General features: G+C 33.2%; 2 protein-coding genes across 6 annotated transcripts; both read right to left on the reverse strand.

The window, feature by feature from the left end:
- Window positions 1–2279: 2279 nt before the first annotated feature.
- On the reverse strand, window positions 2280–5887 carry LOC129902585 (inactive TPR repeat-containing thioredoxin TTL3). The gene is made up of 5 exons (XM_055977913.1): window positions 4507–5887; window positions 4241–4436; window positions 3970–4142; window positions 3160–3493; window positions 2280–2846 (listed from the first exon to the last, which is right to left on the reverse strand). The coding sequence occupies exons 1-5, from the start codon at window positions 5469–5471 to the stop codon at window positions 2733–2735; spliced, it is 1782 nt and encodes a 593-aa protein (XP_055833888.1). The 5' UTR covers window positions 5472–5887; the 3' UTR covers window positions 2280–2732.
- A 1115-nt stretch (window positions 5888–7002) lies between these two features.
- Window positions 7003–14080, reverse strand: LOC129902594 (protein SCO1 homolog 2, mitochondrial). Of its 5 annotated transcripts, XR_008770119.1 has the most exons (10): window positions 13810–14080; window positions 11867–11987; window positions 11668–11746; window positions 10790–10990; window positions 10584–10676; window positions 10257–10389; window positions 9995–10125; window positions 8230–8302; window positions 7503–7569; window positions 7003–7198 (listed from the first exon to the last, which is right to left on the reverse strand). XR_008770119.1 is itself a non-coding variant. In XM_055977924.1 (8 exons), exons 1-7 carry the CDS (start codon window positions 13878–13880, stop codon window positions 10017–10019), a joined length of 807 nt encoding a protein of 268 aa, XP_055833899.1. In that variant the 5' UTR covers window positions 13881–14080; the 3' UTR covers window positions 7227–7569; window positions 9995–10016. The 5 variants fall into 5 exon arrangements, 2 of the variants coding, with proteins under 2 accessions (XP_055833899.1, XP_055833918.1); XR_008770117.1 differs by lacking the exon at window positions 8230–8302 and having other exon boundaries at window positions 7006–7198; XR_008770118.1 differs by lacking the exon at window positions 7003–7198 and having other exon boundaries at window positions 7227–7569.
- Window positions 14081–15107: the final 1027 nt, after the last annotated feature.

Genomic DNA, 15107 nt, shown 5'->3' on the forward strand with positions numbered 1-15107 from the left:
AATATTCTTGTAAAACTTCTGGTCAAATTCCTTTTATAATTCAAATATGTTTGCAAATCATGACATTCTTTAATAAAAGATTCCTGATGTACTGGCATTCAAGGAGACATTTGATGCTTTTAGCTATAAATAAGTGTGAGTTCTTAAGTAATGATGAATGATTTTCCTATTATGTTTGAAAGGAAATCAGTCAATTAGAGAAAACAAGTAGAATGAAGCTAAGTGTTGTCAAAGGAGAACTCTGACGGATCGTCAAACCTCCGATGAGTCATTTGCCTCAGCGTCATACATGCAGGGTTACAATTACTCTCTGAATAGCATACGACGGCCTCAACGACGGACCGTCCCACCTGTTATGGACCATCAGGTGAAGCATCAGAAGAGTATGAAACTTACATCTTTCTTCTTTTAACTTTCAAAATTTCTGGAACTATAAATAGTATTTTTCTAGGGTTTATTTGATCATCTTATTTTTAAAGAAGAACACAATACTGCTTGAACGAGAGTCTACATTGATTAAAGGACTCAAAATAGAGAAGAATTACTTAATCTTGAAACAGCTTTAACCCAGCTGTGATGCACTTTAATGAATACAATTAGAAGGACCCCTGCATATTTTTTGGAGTAATCATTGTTAAGAAATTCATTTGCATTTAACAAACTTTCAAGCAAGAAATGCAGAGTGAAATGCCTTCCTAGTCTTAAAATATTTATCGTATTTATTTTTTTTTAAAATCAAAATATTTAGAGATAAGTATTAAAAATATGTCTAAACTATTCTATTTTTTTTGAGTTTCATACTTATTGAAAGTGTGAGTTTCATAACTAACGTCCTAAACTATCACAGATTAATTTGAGAAACACACCTCAGTGGTGTGTAATACAATCTCTCTTTTATTTGAAAAAAACTTGTCACATAGCATTCCACATGGATAAAATATTTCACTTAACAAAAATAACAAAATATTAATATTAATTAAAAATTAAAGTATTATCATCCCAAAAGAAAATTACTTTTTTAAAAATAAAATTTAAAATATTTTTCTCACCCCACTTCACCACCCCCTCCCCCATAAACCCTCACCCTTTTCTTTTTAAAATTTCATTTATATAACATTTTTTAAAAAAATCATACTTCACCTCCTCCCCCAAACCACCCACTCTTTCCCAAAAAAAAAATTAATATTGTTTTCATTTTAAAATAAATAAATAAATTCTCCCCCCTCCTCATTTAACTATTCGCTCATTTATTTTATTTTATTTATATTTTTCTCATTTTATATTAAATGTGTACATATATTTTTAGAAAAATATTTTTTCTACTAGAGTATCGAATATAACAGAAATAAAATTTATTTTTAAAAAAGTCTTGCGGCAAGTAAAACATATTTTTCTAAAATCATATGTATATATCGAATCCAAAATGAGAAAAGAAATTAAAAGTTATTAGGTGGGGTAAGGTAGAATTTTAGTTTTTTAAAAAATAAAATAATATCTACAATTATTATTTGAAGCGGGTGGGGGAGGGGGGCGTTGAATAAGAAATTTTAAAAAAATTATAAATGAAAATTTTAAAAAAAAAACTAAAAAAATTGTGTGTGTGTGTGTGGCGGGGGGATACGGTGAGAGGAAGTGGTAGAGTGGGGTAAGAAAAATATTTTACATTTTATTTTATAAAAAATATTATTTTTTGGGAGATAGTAATACTTTAATATTTAATTTTAACCAATACTAATAATTTATTTATTTTTGTCAAGATAGCATATTTTTTCCATGTGGACTATGATGTGATAATTTTTTTAAAATAAAAGATATAGTGTAGTACGCACACCATGAAAAGAGAGTAATAAAAGAGAGAAATGTGTTTCTCAAACTAATAAGTGATAATTTAAGTATGAAAATCACACTCTCAATAATTTAGATATGAACCTCAAAAAAAAGAGGATAATTTAGGTGTGTTTTTGACAATTATCTCAAATATTTATCATTTTAGAAGATCAAGACAAATTAATTATTATTATTTTATTTTATTCTTAATTGTAATTATTCTTGATAACTACAAATACCTCAATTATGACATATAAATAAAGTAAATATTCAATAAAGGAAAATTATATCTTTAAATCATAAATAAAAATAAAATAGTGGAATACTCCTTCTGATTAAGATTTTCATATGAAGCGTGTAAATGAAAGACATGACTAGTATTTTGAGAGTAAATTTTATTTTTGTGAGTGGGGGAGAAGAAAAAACAAGGCAAAATATAGAAAAAAGGTCAAGGAAAAGCCATGTTAAACAAAATAATTACATATTAAGGAAGTGCAACAAATGTAAAAAGAATTGTTCTCATTCACTAAAAACCCATAGTGCTTTAATTTTTTGTTTCCAAAGCACCCTAATGAATTCCTTCTTTCCTTTTTTTTTTTTTCCTAAAGCAATGAGCCAATATAGCCTACCAAATCCTATTTTCTAACTCAGAGATTCTTAATCCTTTGGTCTTCTCTCATTCTCTCTTTTCTTGTTCCCTAAAAGACCTTTATAAATCCTTTTCTTAAACTTAACCCCTCCCCCACCACTTTTTTTCCCATGGTGTTTTTTCTATTCTTGACCTTTTTTTTCTCCCTTTTATGGAGGGATTGGAATTGAACAAACAAGTGATGATACCATTCAAATTTATTGATGGACAAATTAATGACAACCATAAATGTCATTCATGCTCTTTGGCAAATTCCTCATTTTTTGAGTTGTTGTTGGGCATCCTTAATCATCTGTGCCACATCCTCATTTTCTGGTGTCTCCTTTATCAATGCTTCACATTCTTGTATGCATGCTTCCCATTTTCCCATCTAGTATATCACCATAAAATAATGCACATCAAAATCTTCAATTATTTTAATGTAAGGGGAGAAATATGGGAACTACTATGGACATGTCATATCATGATTGTTTAATTAATAAAAAAGAAAATTCTAACGGCACCTTTATAAAAAGGTTGTTTGTTCAAATATATTTTAGTTGTCATAATGAAATTTTGTTACAGAGCATATAATATAATATGAAAGAGCGATTCCATAAAAAACGTGATTATTAGTGTGAAATGTTGTTATAGATGATGACTGTTAAAACTAATGTGAAAGCATAAAGAAAATTAAAAATCACCTTAAAGTAACAATCCGCCTTCCTCAACCTAGCTTTGTTGAAAGATGGTCGAACATTTAGGGCAGTATTGCAATCTTCTAGTGCTTTCTCAAATTGGCCAAGTTTTGACCGGCAAGCTGCTCTGTTGCACAATAGGACTGAGTTGTGTGGGTCATGGTCTAGTCCTTCACCATAAGCAACACTAGCATCTCCATATTTTCCACCTTTAAACAACTCATTGCCCTTTGATCTAGCACTAGCTACTGCCCTTGTCCTCCTAGCTATCATGTTCACTTCCTTGTTGTTCCCATCTAGCTGGGATGCTCGTTGAGCCGCTGCTAAGGCATCGTCAATCCTATCGTGTAACAATCACAATAAGTCGTTTGAAAACTAATGTGTTTAGTATTTGAATTGATTATGTCTTATAGAACCGAACGTATTTACATCATTCATATAACCAAATTCAATAAATTTGAAATTGAGACATAATTGATTGATTGAGTCGGTTATTTTGTATTTTATGTAAGACGGTTGATTTTGTCATGTAAAGTCTATAGGTCAATAAGAGTTTAAAATATTGGCAAGCATGAATATTGATTAACATATGTCAAATTGAACCTAACGACCAAATACATACTCAAGTACTCTTCTTTTGGTTTCTCTTTTGAGTTGTTAGCTAAATCAAACAATGTATTTGTTAACAACAATCCAATACTAATTATGTAGTAAGTTTCTGTCCTAATCTTGGTTATTAGCATCTTTAGGACCACAAATATGACCTAGATTGAATACATTTTTGTCATTTTTCCTAAAACATGACTATTAACTAACCTGCCAGCAGGCATGTCAACTTGCGCTTGAATGACTAGTAAACCTGCATAGCCAATAGGGCCAAAGAACTTTATACATTCGTCGATATCAAAATTTGGACCATTCTTCAGAGTTTGATCTGCTTCATGGTATCTATGGAGCTTCACCAACGCCTCGGCTTTCAAAGCAAATATCTTTTTTTGTTTTCCATCAAGAACAAAAAATTAGTTCATGACAGCATACTATACCTTATAAAAAACTTTGTTGTGGTTTAATGAGTAAAATAGTTAACCTGTGGTGCAGAATCTGCACCAGCCGATATGGCGAGTGCAGATTCTTTAAGAAGGGTGTTCCAATCTCTTTGCCTCTTGGCGTCAGCACATTTGTTAAGATGAATTTGAATATTTTTTGACTTTGTGACAACATCAGGATCAGCTTCAGATGCTGCTTGTTTGTAATGGTACATAGCCTTCTCTGTATCTCCTAATCTAAACACAGAAATAATATAAAAAAGATGATGAAATTCGTTAGCCCAAAGAAAAAAGTGTGTACATTTACCTGACACATAGGGTGGCCAAACGATTATGAGCTCTTTGATAATGAGGATCAATTGTTATAGCTTCTTTGCACTCAAAAACAGCTTCAAGGAGCCTTCCTAAAGCGGTTAAAGCAGCGGATTTGTTGCTTCGATAAGAAGCCTTACTGGGATCAATTGAAATTGCAGCATCATACAAAGCCAAAGCTTCAGCAAATCTCCCATTCTTGTAATCCTCATTTCCAAGAATCTTTAATTGCTCAGGGTCCATTCTTGTGGACAGAGCACGGCAAAGGGAAACAGAGCCCCCTGTTTTCCCCTGCTCGTGATCACCCTTTTTCTTTACCACATTACCCATAACACTTGTCGGATATTTCCCATTCTGAGATAGTGGTGGTGGTGGTGGTTCTTCTTTAGCCGTTCTTGGTAAATAATCAAGAACATGATTAGCTGTTGAAGTTGTTGTAGGACCAGTACCATTGCCCCCACCTTGCTGTCTAATATTACCCAAATTACCAAACAGCATCACGTTGCTAGACGATGCACGGACTAATGTATTAGCACCCTTTGATCTTTGATGATCTTGGATCATGTTTTCAAGCTCCCCTGATAATCCTGTTGAGGGTGGAGCTACTTTTCTTCCTTGATTATTATACCCTTGACCATTACTTTTCTGCTGATTATGAACAGGTGCAGCACCTTGCAAATTACCCTTATTCGCAGCTGTCTTGGATTGGTTTGGATTAGGCCTTGGTATGATCCTGTCAGCTTGTTTCTCAGATTGATCTAAAAATGACTCGTTGGATCCATTACGATTCTTTTTAGAATTTTGAGTGCTTGAAGATCGCGTTAAATTGCTAACATTGTTGGAATTTTGTGTAGGAAGTGAACCTGTGGATGTTGACCTTTTTGTCCACACATTTCTCCTTCCAAAAACAGCATTCAACAGGCCACAACCTGTTTTCTTTTCATCAGAAGCATCTCCCATAATTGGACAATTGAGATATTTGGTGATCAACAAATGTGGCACAACATCAAAATCAAATTATACTCTTATGTAAGAAACAAGACTTGTAGGCCAAGTTAAAAAATACATAACTCACCAACAAAATAAAGGACCCATATGTACCAAAAAAAAAAAAAGAGAAGAAGAGAGAGAGATGTTACATTTAGTAATATTGGTTGTGTGAAAAATGGTTAGTGCCCCCCAGGAGGAGAGTACATAATTCTCATAATCTCTATATGATCTCCTGGAGTGCTTGCCCTTAAAAAATAAGAAAAAATTTATGTTTCTCTCTCTCTCTTTCTGGTTGTAGAAAAGATGGAAATGGAATGATTGCATGAAAGGGAGAAAAATGATAAGAGGGAGAAAAAAAAGAAGAAATAATTAGCTTTTGAGGGGAAGGGGGGTAAAAGACACAAAAATAATACTAGTAATGATGAATGTATGCAAAGGTTTTTTTTTTTTTTTTTTTTTTTACTTTTTTCTGCTTTTTTGTTTGGTTAAAAAAATAATTATTAATTTTTTTTTTGTTTTTGTGTTGGTTTGGTGTTTGTGGTGTAAAGGGGGAGTCCAAAAGACCCGGTCATGGAACAAAGGAGGATCTCAAGATATTTAGAGGGAAAAAAACAATTTAGTGTTGGGAGAATCTTTTGTTTCATTATTTTATTTTCTTTTGTTTTTTCAACAAAGTCAAATTAGGGAGAGGAGTTCACGTAGTAGACTTTGCGCAGCTCACGTATGGCTGCCAGCTGCTTTATAATTCAAAAGGATACCTACTTTATTTTTACCTAGTCTTGCATTGTCCAAGTAAGGAAAAGAAAGGTTTATTACATAACTTCGTGTTATGCGGTTAATAACTACCTAATAGAAGTTTGTTTTTATTAAAATATGAATCAAAATTGTAATAAAAACACTTTATTATGTGTTTTATAATGTTCAATCGAAATAAATCGTAATTTGAGTATTTAAATATATTTTAATAACAAGTTTAAGGAACTATCAATTTATTAAATCAAAAAAATAAAATAGTAATTATCACCGTTTCGGACAACCTCCCTCCATGAACTTCTCTGTGTCTTCCTTAATTTAAATGTCTTTGGGTGGACTTTTAAACCTTGAAGTAATAATCCCAATGCTTGCACTCTTTGAGAATAGATCAATCTAATTTTTAGTGTAAAGTTCCACCACTAGTTTCTAATTTTTAAGATGGAAACTTAATATACTAAAACACTACATGATTTTTTTTAATTAAATCACAACTTTACGCATTTGAAAATAGTTTTTAAAAGAGGTCAAACACACCCTCTAGTTTTATATCAAGTGAATTGCTTGAACTTTTTTTACAGTTCAAAATAAGTGAATTATTCAAAATTGAAAGAAAATTGTTGATTTTTTTTTGTTGCATATTTACCTTTATTTAATGAGATTTTAATTACTTTACATTTTCTAGGAGACTAGTTTGGAAATAATTCACTTAATATGGACGAGTATAGAATTATCAACTCTCAATGGAGCATATTCAAGGAATTCTGTGGAAAAAATAGGATAGAAACTCAAAATTCAACTGAAATGGTCTGCATGTTTTTTAACATTGCCTGAATTTCATTTTCTTGTTTCCACTTCCATTGTACTAATCCCAAGACGAAAGTTAGCTATTTTGTCAACATTCAGGTTGAAATTCATGCTCCCAAAGCATTCAAGAAGTTACCCTTCTGCAACATCAAAGTCCTCTTCAGTTAATGTTTTCAAACTTGACTCTGTCAGATCTCAATTAATTATAGAAGGAAACTTTTGCTAGGCAACCAAACAGCAACCTACTTTATTGTATTACCCATCGACTAGGTCCAAATTCATTAAGCAAAGAAAAGAAAAGAGGTGGCAATAAGTATCAGAAGCAATTTGCTTTATCTGAAGATATTGCTAGTTTTTTCCAGCCTCTGACCATCTTAGCATCAGAGAAATTTCTGTTCAGTACTTTTTCCCAACTACTAAGTTGTTGAGAGATGACGAACCCACCTCCTCATCGAACTCAGCTGCTGAAAAGGTCCTTAAATCTCCACGACAATAGGCAAAAATTGAACGTCTGCATGTAAATGTCAAATGTAAGAATGTAGAAAGGTTTCATACAAGCATGAGCACCTATTAAGGGACATGTAAATGTCAATTCATACAAGATGCAACTATTATGGGACATGTAATTGTCAATTCATACAAGATGCAACTATTATGGGACATGTAAATGTCAATTGTAAGAATGTAACCTTAACCACTCACAATAGTAAGCAAGTTTATGATGACCCCTTCGGAAATCAAGTACAATACATAATAAAATTTCAGTCAAAAATCAATATTGCTAGAGGGGAAGATTAGTTTACTTCACCAGGAAGAACAATTTCACATAATGAGGGTCCGAACAGAAAAATCACAAAGAAGCAGATCTCAGGATATTAAAAAAAGGGCAGCCCGGTGCACTTAAGCTCCCGCTATGCGCAGGGTCCGGGGAAGGGCCCGACCACAAGGGTCAATTGTACGCAGCCTTACCTTGCATTTCTGCCAGAGGCTGTTTCCAAGGCTTGAATCTCAGGATATTGTATCTCCAAATTAATGGCCAAGCATAAATCATTCGACCATTAAATTAAAAAAAAAAAAACATAATCATTCAATCAACTTTTCCATGAAAAGCTTTGTGCTCTATGAGAGCTTATATTGTTGGTCTCAAACATGAATAAAAGAGGAGACTTACCGTAGGCTCATCGATAATGTAGTCAAGTTGCCATAAATCCTCATAACAAATGAATATGTCGGGACATACTCTCCTAGACATATGTTAACATCAACTTTTGAGTATTTGAACATAGCAGCTATAAATAGAGCCAAATGAATTACAGGATTCATATAATGGATCCACCTCGCATTCAATAAAACTGGGATAGATCATGAGAAACCAGAGCTAAAATTCTAGTATAGGTAAGAAAGCTAAGTAATTTCATTCTCATCTTCTAAACCTCTGTGAAAAGAATAGCTGCTACTTGTAATAGTGAAAAGTAGCATCTTATATCATGTAGCAGAAGTTCCCAGGTACTGAAGGTAGGATTTTCACTCATCTCTATAACTCTTAAGACAGAACTAATGTTTTACAACAAGCTCCATGAATGTGTACACTTGACATAATAGTTAAGAAAAGTATCAGCTTAGTGCAAATCAACCTGGTAATGTTCTCCGGCTATAAGTCGCAAGCTATTTTTACACACAGGCGTACCGTACCTGATATTGCTCATACACTAAGGGGTGGTTTAGTTGGATTCATAAAAAAGATCTAATCTCCCCATAAAATCCCACATAATAAATACAATGTTCTTCTATGATAGCAAAAGAACTAAGGATGTGGCTCCTTTCCAATACTTGACTGCTTTTATTAAGTAACTCTGCATCAAACTCGTAATCAATCTGCAGCTGACATTCATTCTGCAGGCAACACTTTTTCTTTTCTTTTCTTTTCATTTGATATGCTAAACCCCAAGGACGGACTCCACTCAACTTAGAAGCCAACCGTTGTTCTCGACTTCTTTCCCTACTTGCTCCCTTGGTGATTGGGACCCCCCAACGTCAAGGTTGGAGGCGGACTGTCCTTTCCACTATTTATTCCAGGAAAATGAAAGAAAAACATATTCTACATACTAAAAGCTATCTGCTATAGCAATTTGATTAAGTAATGACAGATTTTCTGCAGCCATCATATTTGGGACAATAGAACATTTTGGTGACATTTTTCATGTGTTGTTACAAATATAAAATAGAACTAAAACTCATGGATCAACCTTTTTCCCTAACTTCTTTACAGTAAAATGTAATATTAGACTTGGGATTAAAACAAGACAATAAAGAAACTGACAACATCATTATTGGGAGAGAAAAGAATTTTTTAAAAAGGCCCATTCCCATGTCTGTCGTATGGGTTTTATAATAGTAGAAGTAGTCTATAACCAATACGTGACTTAGTGGAGCCTTTTTAGAATAATCTCTCATGAATTTATTGGTGTTGCGTGTTTTTCTTTGCAGGAACAACTTTTGATAGAATCTACAATCTTTTCCCTTTGTGTTTTCATTATTGACAAAAATTTAGCAGGATTTCTGTCCCTATTTCACTGTCTTCATGTTTCATAATATAAAGTTTTTAGGGTCTTATGCAGATAAGTGAAATCCTGTTCTTTTTTTATACAAAGGTGGGGTCTGTGCCAGCTTGCACACACCTCGACTATTCCACCAGGTACAGATAGCCATGAATTGGCCGAAAGGATGATGATACAACATTTAACAAAGAATGGAGAAGACCTGGACATGAAAATGGAAAAACAAGGTTACTGGCACGTATATTTATTTTCTGTAATGAAGTTATACATTTAGAACAAAAAAAATGAACTATAACACTTAGAAACCATTGAATAAAACATGATGATGAAGATATCTAAGGGTAATATAAGAACCTAACCTAAGTATGATGTACTTACTTTGAATCCACTCCGAGTATTGCTATGTCTCAGCTTTCTTTAGCTCCTTAACTATTGCATCAGCCAGTTCCTCCCCACTGTATTCCACACCAAAGCATCTAACTACTTGCATTTTTGGATTCACCAAATACCTATTACATCAATAATCATGTCTGACTCTGTCAAATTGCTCTAACGCAGGTAAAAGAAACTGAGAGTTTATTCTTCCATGGTTGTAAGGAGAGTGCTTCTTATTTGACAATATATAGGACTTGAGGCTTACATATTGTGAGAAGATTCTACCAGATAATCATCTCCTTCTTCATCAACCTTCTTAAAGTAAACTCGGTATTCCTGTGTCATCTGTCTAACAGCAGCAACTGGTCCAGTTAATCCCATTATTCTTGGGTCAAACTCTGTGTTTCATGCAAATAAAATCAGCAAAGCTGAAGTGTAGGAAATAAACATCAAATGAAAGGAGACAACAATAGGATTGAACTCTTTTCTCTTCAAGCCCACGCCCCTGGTTGGGATCTCTTTCCACAATTCTTTCAACAACACATCCATTCCAGAGCCTAGGAGAGAGAGATCAGAGAAGCTAGATCCAGACCTTTAAGATAAGCTCGAAGTTGCGAAGGTTTATCACGTTGAGGATCAATTGTGACAAATATTGGGAGAATCTTATGACGATCCTGTTTTGACCCTTGTTTACGTTAAGCAGAAAGGAGCACAAAGCAAAAAGAAAATAATAACATCAGTAACATAAGTCAGTAAATAAGAAAAATATCATATCCATTCAAAGAACCCCAGTTGAACCTAGAATATCAATTGTTTTAGCCATCTTTTGGACTTCTGCTGGACCAACATCAGGAGATGAAGTATAACCAAAATAGAGAAGAACCCAGTTTCCTTGCAAGTTGCGCTCGGTAACCAAATGGCCTTCTGTATCAATCAAGCTGAAAGGGCCGCCAATGATTGGCCCTTGGATTGCACTTCTTTCAAATTTCTCACCTTGACCTGAAAGGCATGAAAACTTTATATTGTATACCAATCATTAATATTTATGGCACTACAAAACTATCAGAAAGTAAATGCACATGGTACTCCATAAAGAACATGATTCAAGTGGACAAGTATACCAACACTTTCTGATAAGGAAACATAAGAAGAGAGTAAATAGTTCAATGAACTATTCTATTTAAACTAGAAAGATACTGAGACTGCCATGAGAAGTCTAGCAACGCCCAACAAATCCAGTATGCAGATTTTTGGCTCAATGATAAGCAGGACTCTGGGAAGAAATAATTTTAGCCTGTAGTTCTGGACTTCTGGTAGATTAGAAGTTTAGCAATCAAAAGAGGCTTTAGCTCTTGTGCTCCATTGTCAAACAAAAGCTGATAACCATTTTTAGTAAGGAGCTATGATACTTTCAAGCACTGTCAGTACACCTTTTCAGGTACGGAAGCAGTACAACATATGGACTCCAACATTTATTATGTCTTTTATGGAATGTCACATTCTGAAAGAGGATTATAGACTTTTTAAATCACTACACACCTACATTCTTAATTTGTTTCTTCATTTTTTTTGTTTCCATCTAAAGAGTTAATTCCAGCATTCAAAGGGCATATCGGATTGAGGCATATTTGGATTGAAAGACGAATAAAGCTTAGATAAAACAAAACAGAGCCCACCTTTTGGAATTGCTCTCCTTTCATCATTATAATGAAGAAAAAGGATCAGTCCACCAAATCCTCCCAAAATAGCTCCAGGCTGCAAAGTAGAAATAAGATGAGGACAACTGAGATAAAGGAGCCATAGACAACCGCACAGAGCACATGCAACAACAGTCACAAAACACATCAAAAGGAAAATAGAGTTCAAATGCAATACTAATAAATAAGGTTTCCAAGATTTTGATGTTGGGGATGGTCCAGTTAATAAAGGCGGATCATAAGTCTTTCTAGCAGATCTCATGCAGCTGGCTGAATGGAAGCGCTTAGGTGGGATAAACCTACACATGAAACAAGTAATCAGAAAAATTGCAGCGCACTTCATGATTCGAAATTGAAATGGTTTTATCCTCCTGTTCTACATGTATTTGAGTCGTTTCTCTTCTCTCTTTTTTCCCCCATTTCTTTTTGAGGGGGGAGAGCAGTATCACGAAAAAGTATCACACGAACTTACAGGGATTGATTTGCATCATCAATACATCATAACTTTGTTTAGGAATAAGGCTTGAAACGACCTGTTCTAATTATAATTGAAGTGAATGTCTATATAGAGTTCCTCTCTTCTTGGAAATTTTCGATTCTTTTGCCAGGATAATTGCAAGTAAACTTCAAAATGAAAAAAAGAATTGTCTTAACTCTTAAGTCCATTTTAATCACTCATATGGTAATGCATTATGCATATCTCTCCTCATAGATACATTTTATGCATTCAAAATGGACGTTTTCTGCAGAAAATAGAAGTAAAAAAGCTCCATCTACACTCCCCTACCCACAACAGTGGAAGTGTCATCTTCATTTCGATACGTTGCAGTCACATGAAGTTCACACTCTCTCGACCAACTAAAACTGTGGACAGGTATAACTGCAACCTTAGATGAGTCACAAATCTTACAAAAGCTAAATCTGAAGGAGAGTTACTTTAAGGAATTCCACATCAAGCTTCTGAAAATTGATAACTTACAGTTGTTTTTAACTTGCGGTGAAACAATCCTCAACCCCTCTCCTCAAAGCAACAAAAGACTAAAGCATCCCCAACCTAGCCTCTATGTGAGGCAGTAGTAATTATTTGCAACATTTTAGACTTATAAGGTTCTCCCTTATTTTCCTGATGGAAGTTGCTACTAGTCATTCACTCACCACCCCACAATGGGATTCCACTGGGTATGTTGTTGTTGCAAGTTGCTACAAGTCTGAGTATCATGATGGATCTTACAACCTTACAATGAGCAAAATGTCTAAGGGACTAGAAAGAAAGTTGCCCACTACAAGAAGTACAGAGTTATGGGTGGAAGTAAGAGTTGTTAAGCATAAATTGAAACTTCACAAAGTTTCCTTATAAGAAGCCCTCCAAGTCTCTTGGAGGAATCCATGAGCCACATAGCATGTTTAATCTATCTATCCAAGACAGCCTCCCCTACTGCTAATTGAAATTCATGAACCCAAGACACCACAAGTAACGCATTAGGTAAGACCGGTTTTAATTCTACAAGACTTCTTAACCAATGTTTATCAAAGGAACTTTAGTAAGCCATGTTATAGTTGAAATCAGACATAAAAGCAACTTTAACGATAATGCCACTTACAGTTGCACGTTTCTAACAGTCATACTATTGGAATTTTAACCTAGACATTTCAAATTTTGCTTTGTATTTAGTATCATCTATGCAAAGGTACTCTCAACATAATTATTTCTAGTGTTCAAGTTTAAGGCAAAAGATATAACTAGCTCCACGTCGGCCATATAAATTGCTAATGCTTCCCCCAATTTAGAAAATATATTGCTAATGCTTCCCCCTTCCAACAACCAAACAGTTTGAGGTTCGTAAAGGGAACAATCTTCTCACAAATTTTTCAAAATCTAAGTAGATTAGTAACATACTAACAGCCTACACGGATTATTTGGAGTCACAACACTACAAAAAGCATAATTAAAAAAAAGACTAACTAAACCAAACAATAAAATTTCCATGATTCAATGACGCTAGAAAGAATACAGAAAAAAGTTAAACAAACACAAATTACCCATAAAAATTCAAGAAAACCAAAACCCATAAAATTTCAACACTGTGAGATTGAGTATAGATTATACAAAATGCACCTTACCTTTCATATGTATTTAGGGTCTGCATAGAGCGGTTCTTGATTGAATTTAAGGAAAACCTGAATACTTGCATTTTTGCACTAACTTGACAAAAAATGGCAAGTAAAAGGACTAAATAAAACTGGGTATCTTAGGAATGGAACTTAAAGGGCAAGAAATTGCACCATTGTGTATACTTATATCTTCTTTTTTACTGAATAACAGCTTCAAGGGTTATGGAATTCCTAAGAGGAAGGTGATGAGCATAACGGCACCGTTTTGATGACTTTTCCCACAAGACAGTTTGCTGATTTTGTATTATGTAGGATGTCACTTTGGAATTTGACTTTTCCTATTTTCCTCCAATTATTATTACATTATCTTTATAAAATTAAGAAGTTGTAAAATATATGATAAAGGATATAAGAAAAAGAAAAAATTATTTGGATTGGTACTTTTTAATAAATAATTATTAATTTTAGTAGTACTTTTTATTTATTGTCATCTATAACAATACATAGCAATATTATGATAAATCTGTCGTATATTAAAAGTGAATTATGCATACAGTATAAATGTATTATAAGTGTTTTAAAATATTTTATGCTTGTTTAGTAAGAAATTGATACAATGTATTATAAGTATATTAAAGTGTGTGATAAACATGTTATCCGTGAATAAAACTTGTATTATATGTGTTTTATAAATTATTCTCGCTAATATGTATTAAAATTATATTATAAATGTATATAAGTGTCCACTGAAATAAAAATGTTATTGCTATAAATGGTAAATATTTTCTTAATATATTATACTTATGTAAAATTTTCAAAATATTACTCCTTTCATTCCATATTAGATGAGCATCTTACTAAAAGTATTTGACCCATATTAGTTGATCACTTACTAAATTAGGATAAAATTAATTATTTTCCCCCATTTCCCCCCTACAATTAATATGACATTTAGAAGTTTAAGCAAACTAGTTTGGTGTACATGTTTTGCACATGTATACTGTATTATATATATATATATATATGTATGTAGAGAGAGAGAGAGAATGAATAAATCATTACGTGTAACCTATTTCAGTGAATACACAACTTTTAGAGATTACGTAAATATTACTAAATAAAATATTTGAGTTACAAAATAAATACCATAAAAAAAATTAAGTTCCCGAAAATGATCAAATATTGATCCTATTTAGTACCTTAATAAAGAGATATTTAGATGAAAATGAAATCTCTATTGAATTCATAAGCCAAAAAGAAAATGTTACATTAGTTAATGCATAATGATAATTTGAAGTTGAGTAATT

The sequence above is a fragment of the Solanum dulcamara genome, chromosome 1, assembly GCF_947179165.1.
Source record: "Solanum dulcamara chromosome 1, daSolDulc1.2, whole genome shotgun sequence".
Taxonomy (NCBI): domain Eukaryota; kingdom Viridiplantae; phylum Streptophyta; class Magnoliopsida; order Solanales; family Solanaceae; genus Solanum; species Solanum dulcamara.

Bases quoted from the DNA above. Each gene is read 5' to 3' on its own strand.
- LOC129902585 (XM_055977913.1), bottom strand. From the start codon at position 5,471: ATGGGAGATGCTTCTGATGAAAAGAAAACAGGTTGTGGCCTGTTGAAT. The intron at 3,494-3,969 runs GTTAGTTAATAG...GTTACACGATAG, and splicing joins GTTGACATGCCTGCTGGCAG to GATTGACGATGCCTTAGCAG. The intron at 2,847-3,159 runs GTGATTTTTAAT...GTGATATACTAG, and splicing joins AGGCGGATTGTTACTTTAAG to ATGGGAAAATGGGAAGCATG.
- LOC129902594 (XM_055977924.1), bottom strand. From the start codon at position 13,880: ATGCAAGTATTCAGGTTTTCCTTAAATTCAATCAAGAACCGCTCTATG. The intron at 10,991-11,667 runs GTGGGCTCTGTT...CATGCCTTTCAG, and splicing joins AAGGAGAGCAATTCCAAAAG to GTCAAGGTGAGAAATTTGAA. The intron at 10,390-10,583 runs GTCTGGATCTAG...CATGAAACACAG, and splicing joins ACTTCGAGCTTATCTTAAAG to AGTTTGACCCAAGAATAATG.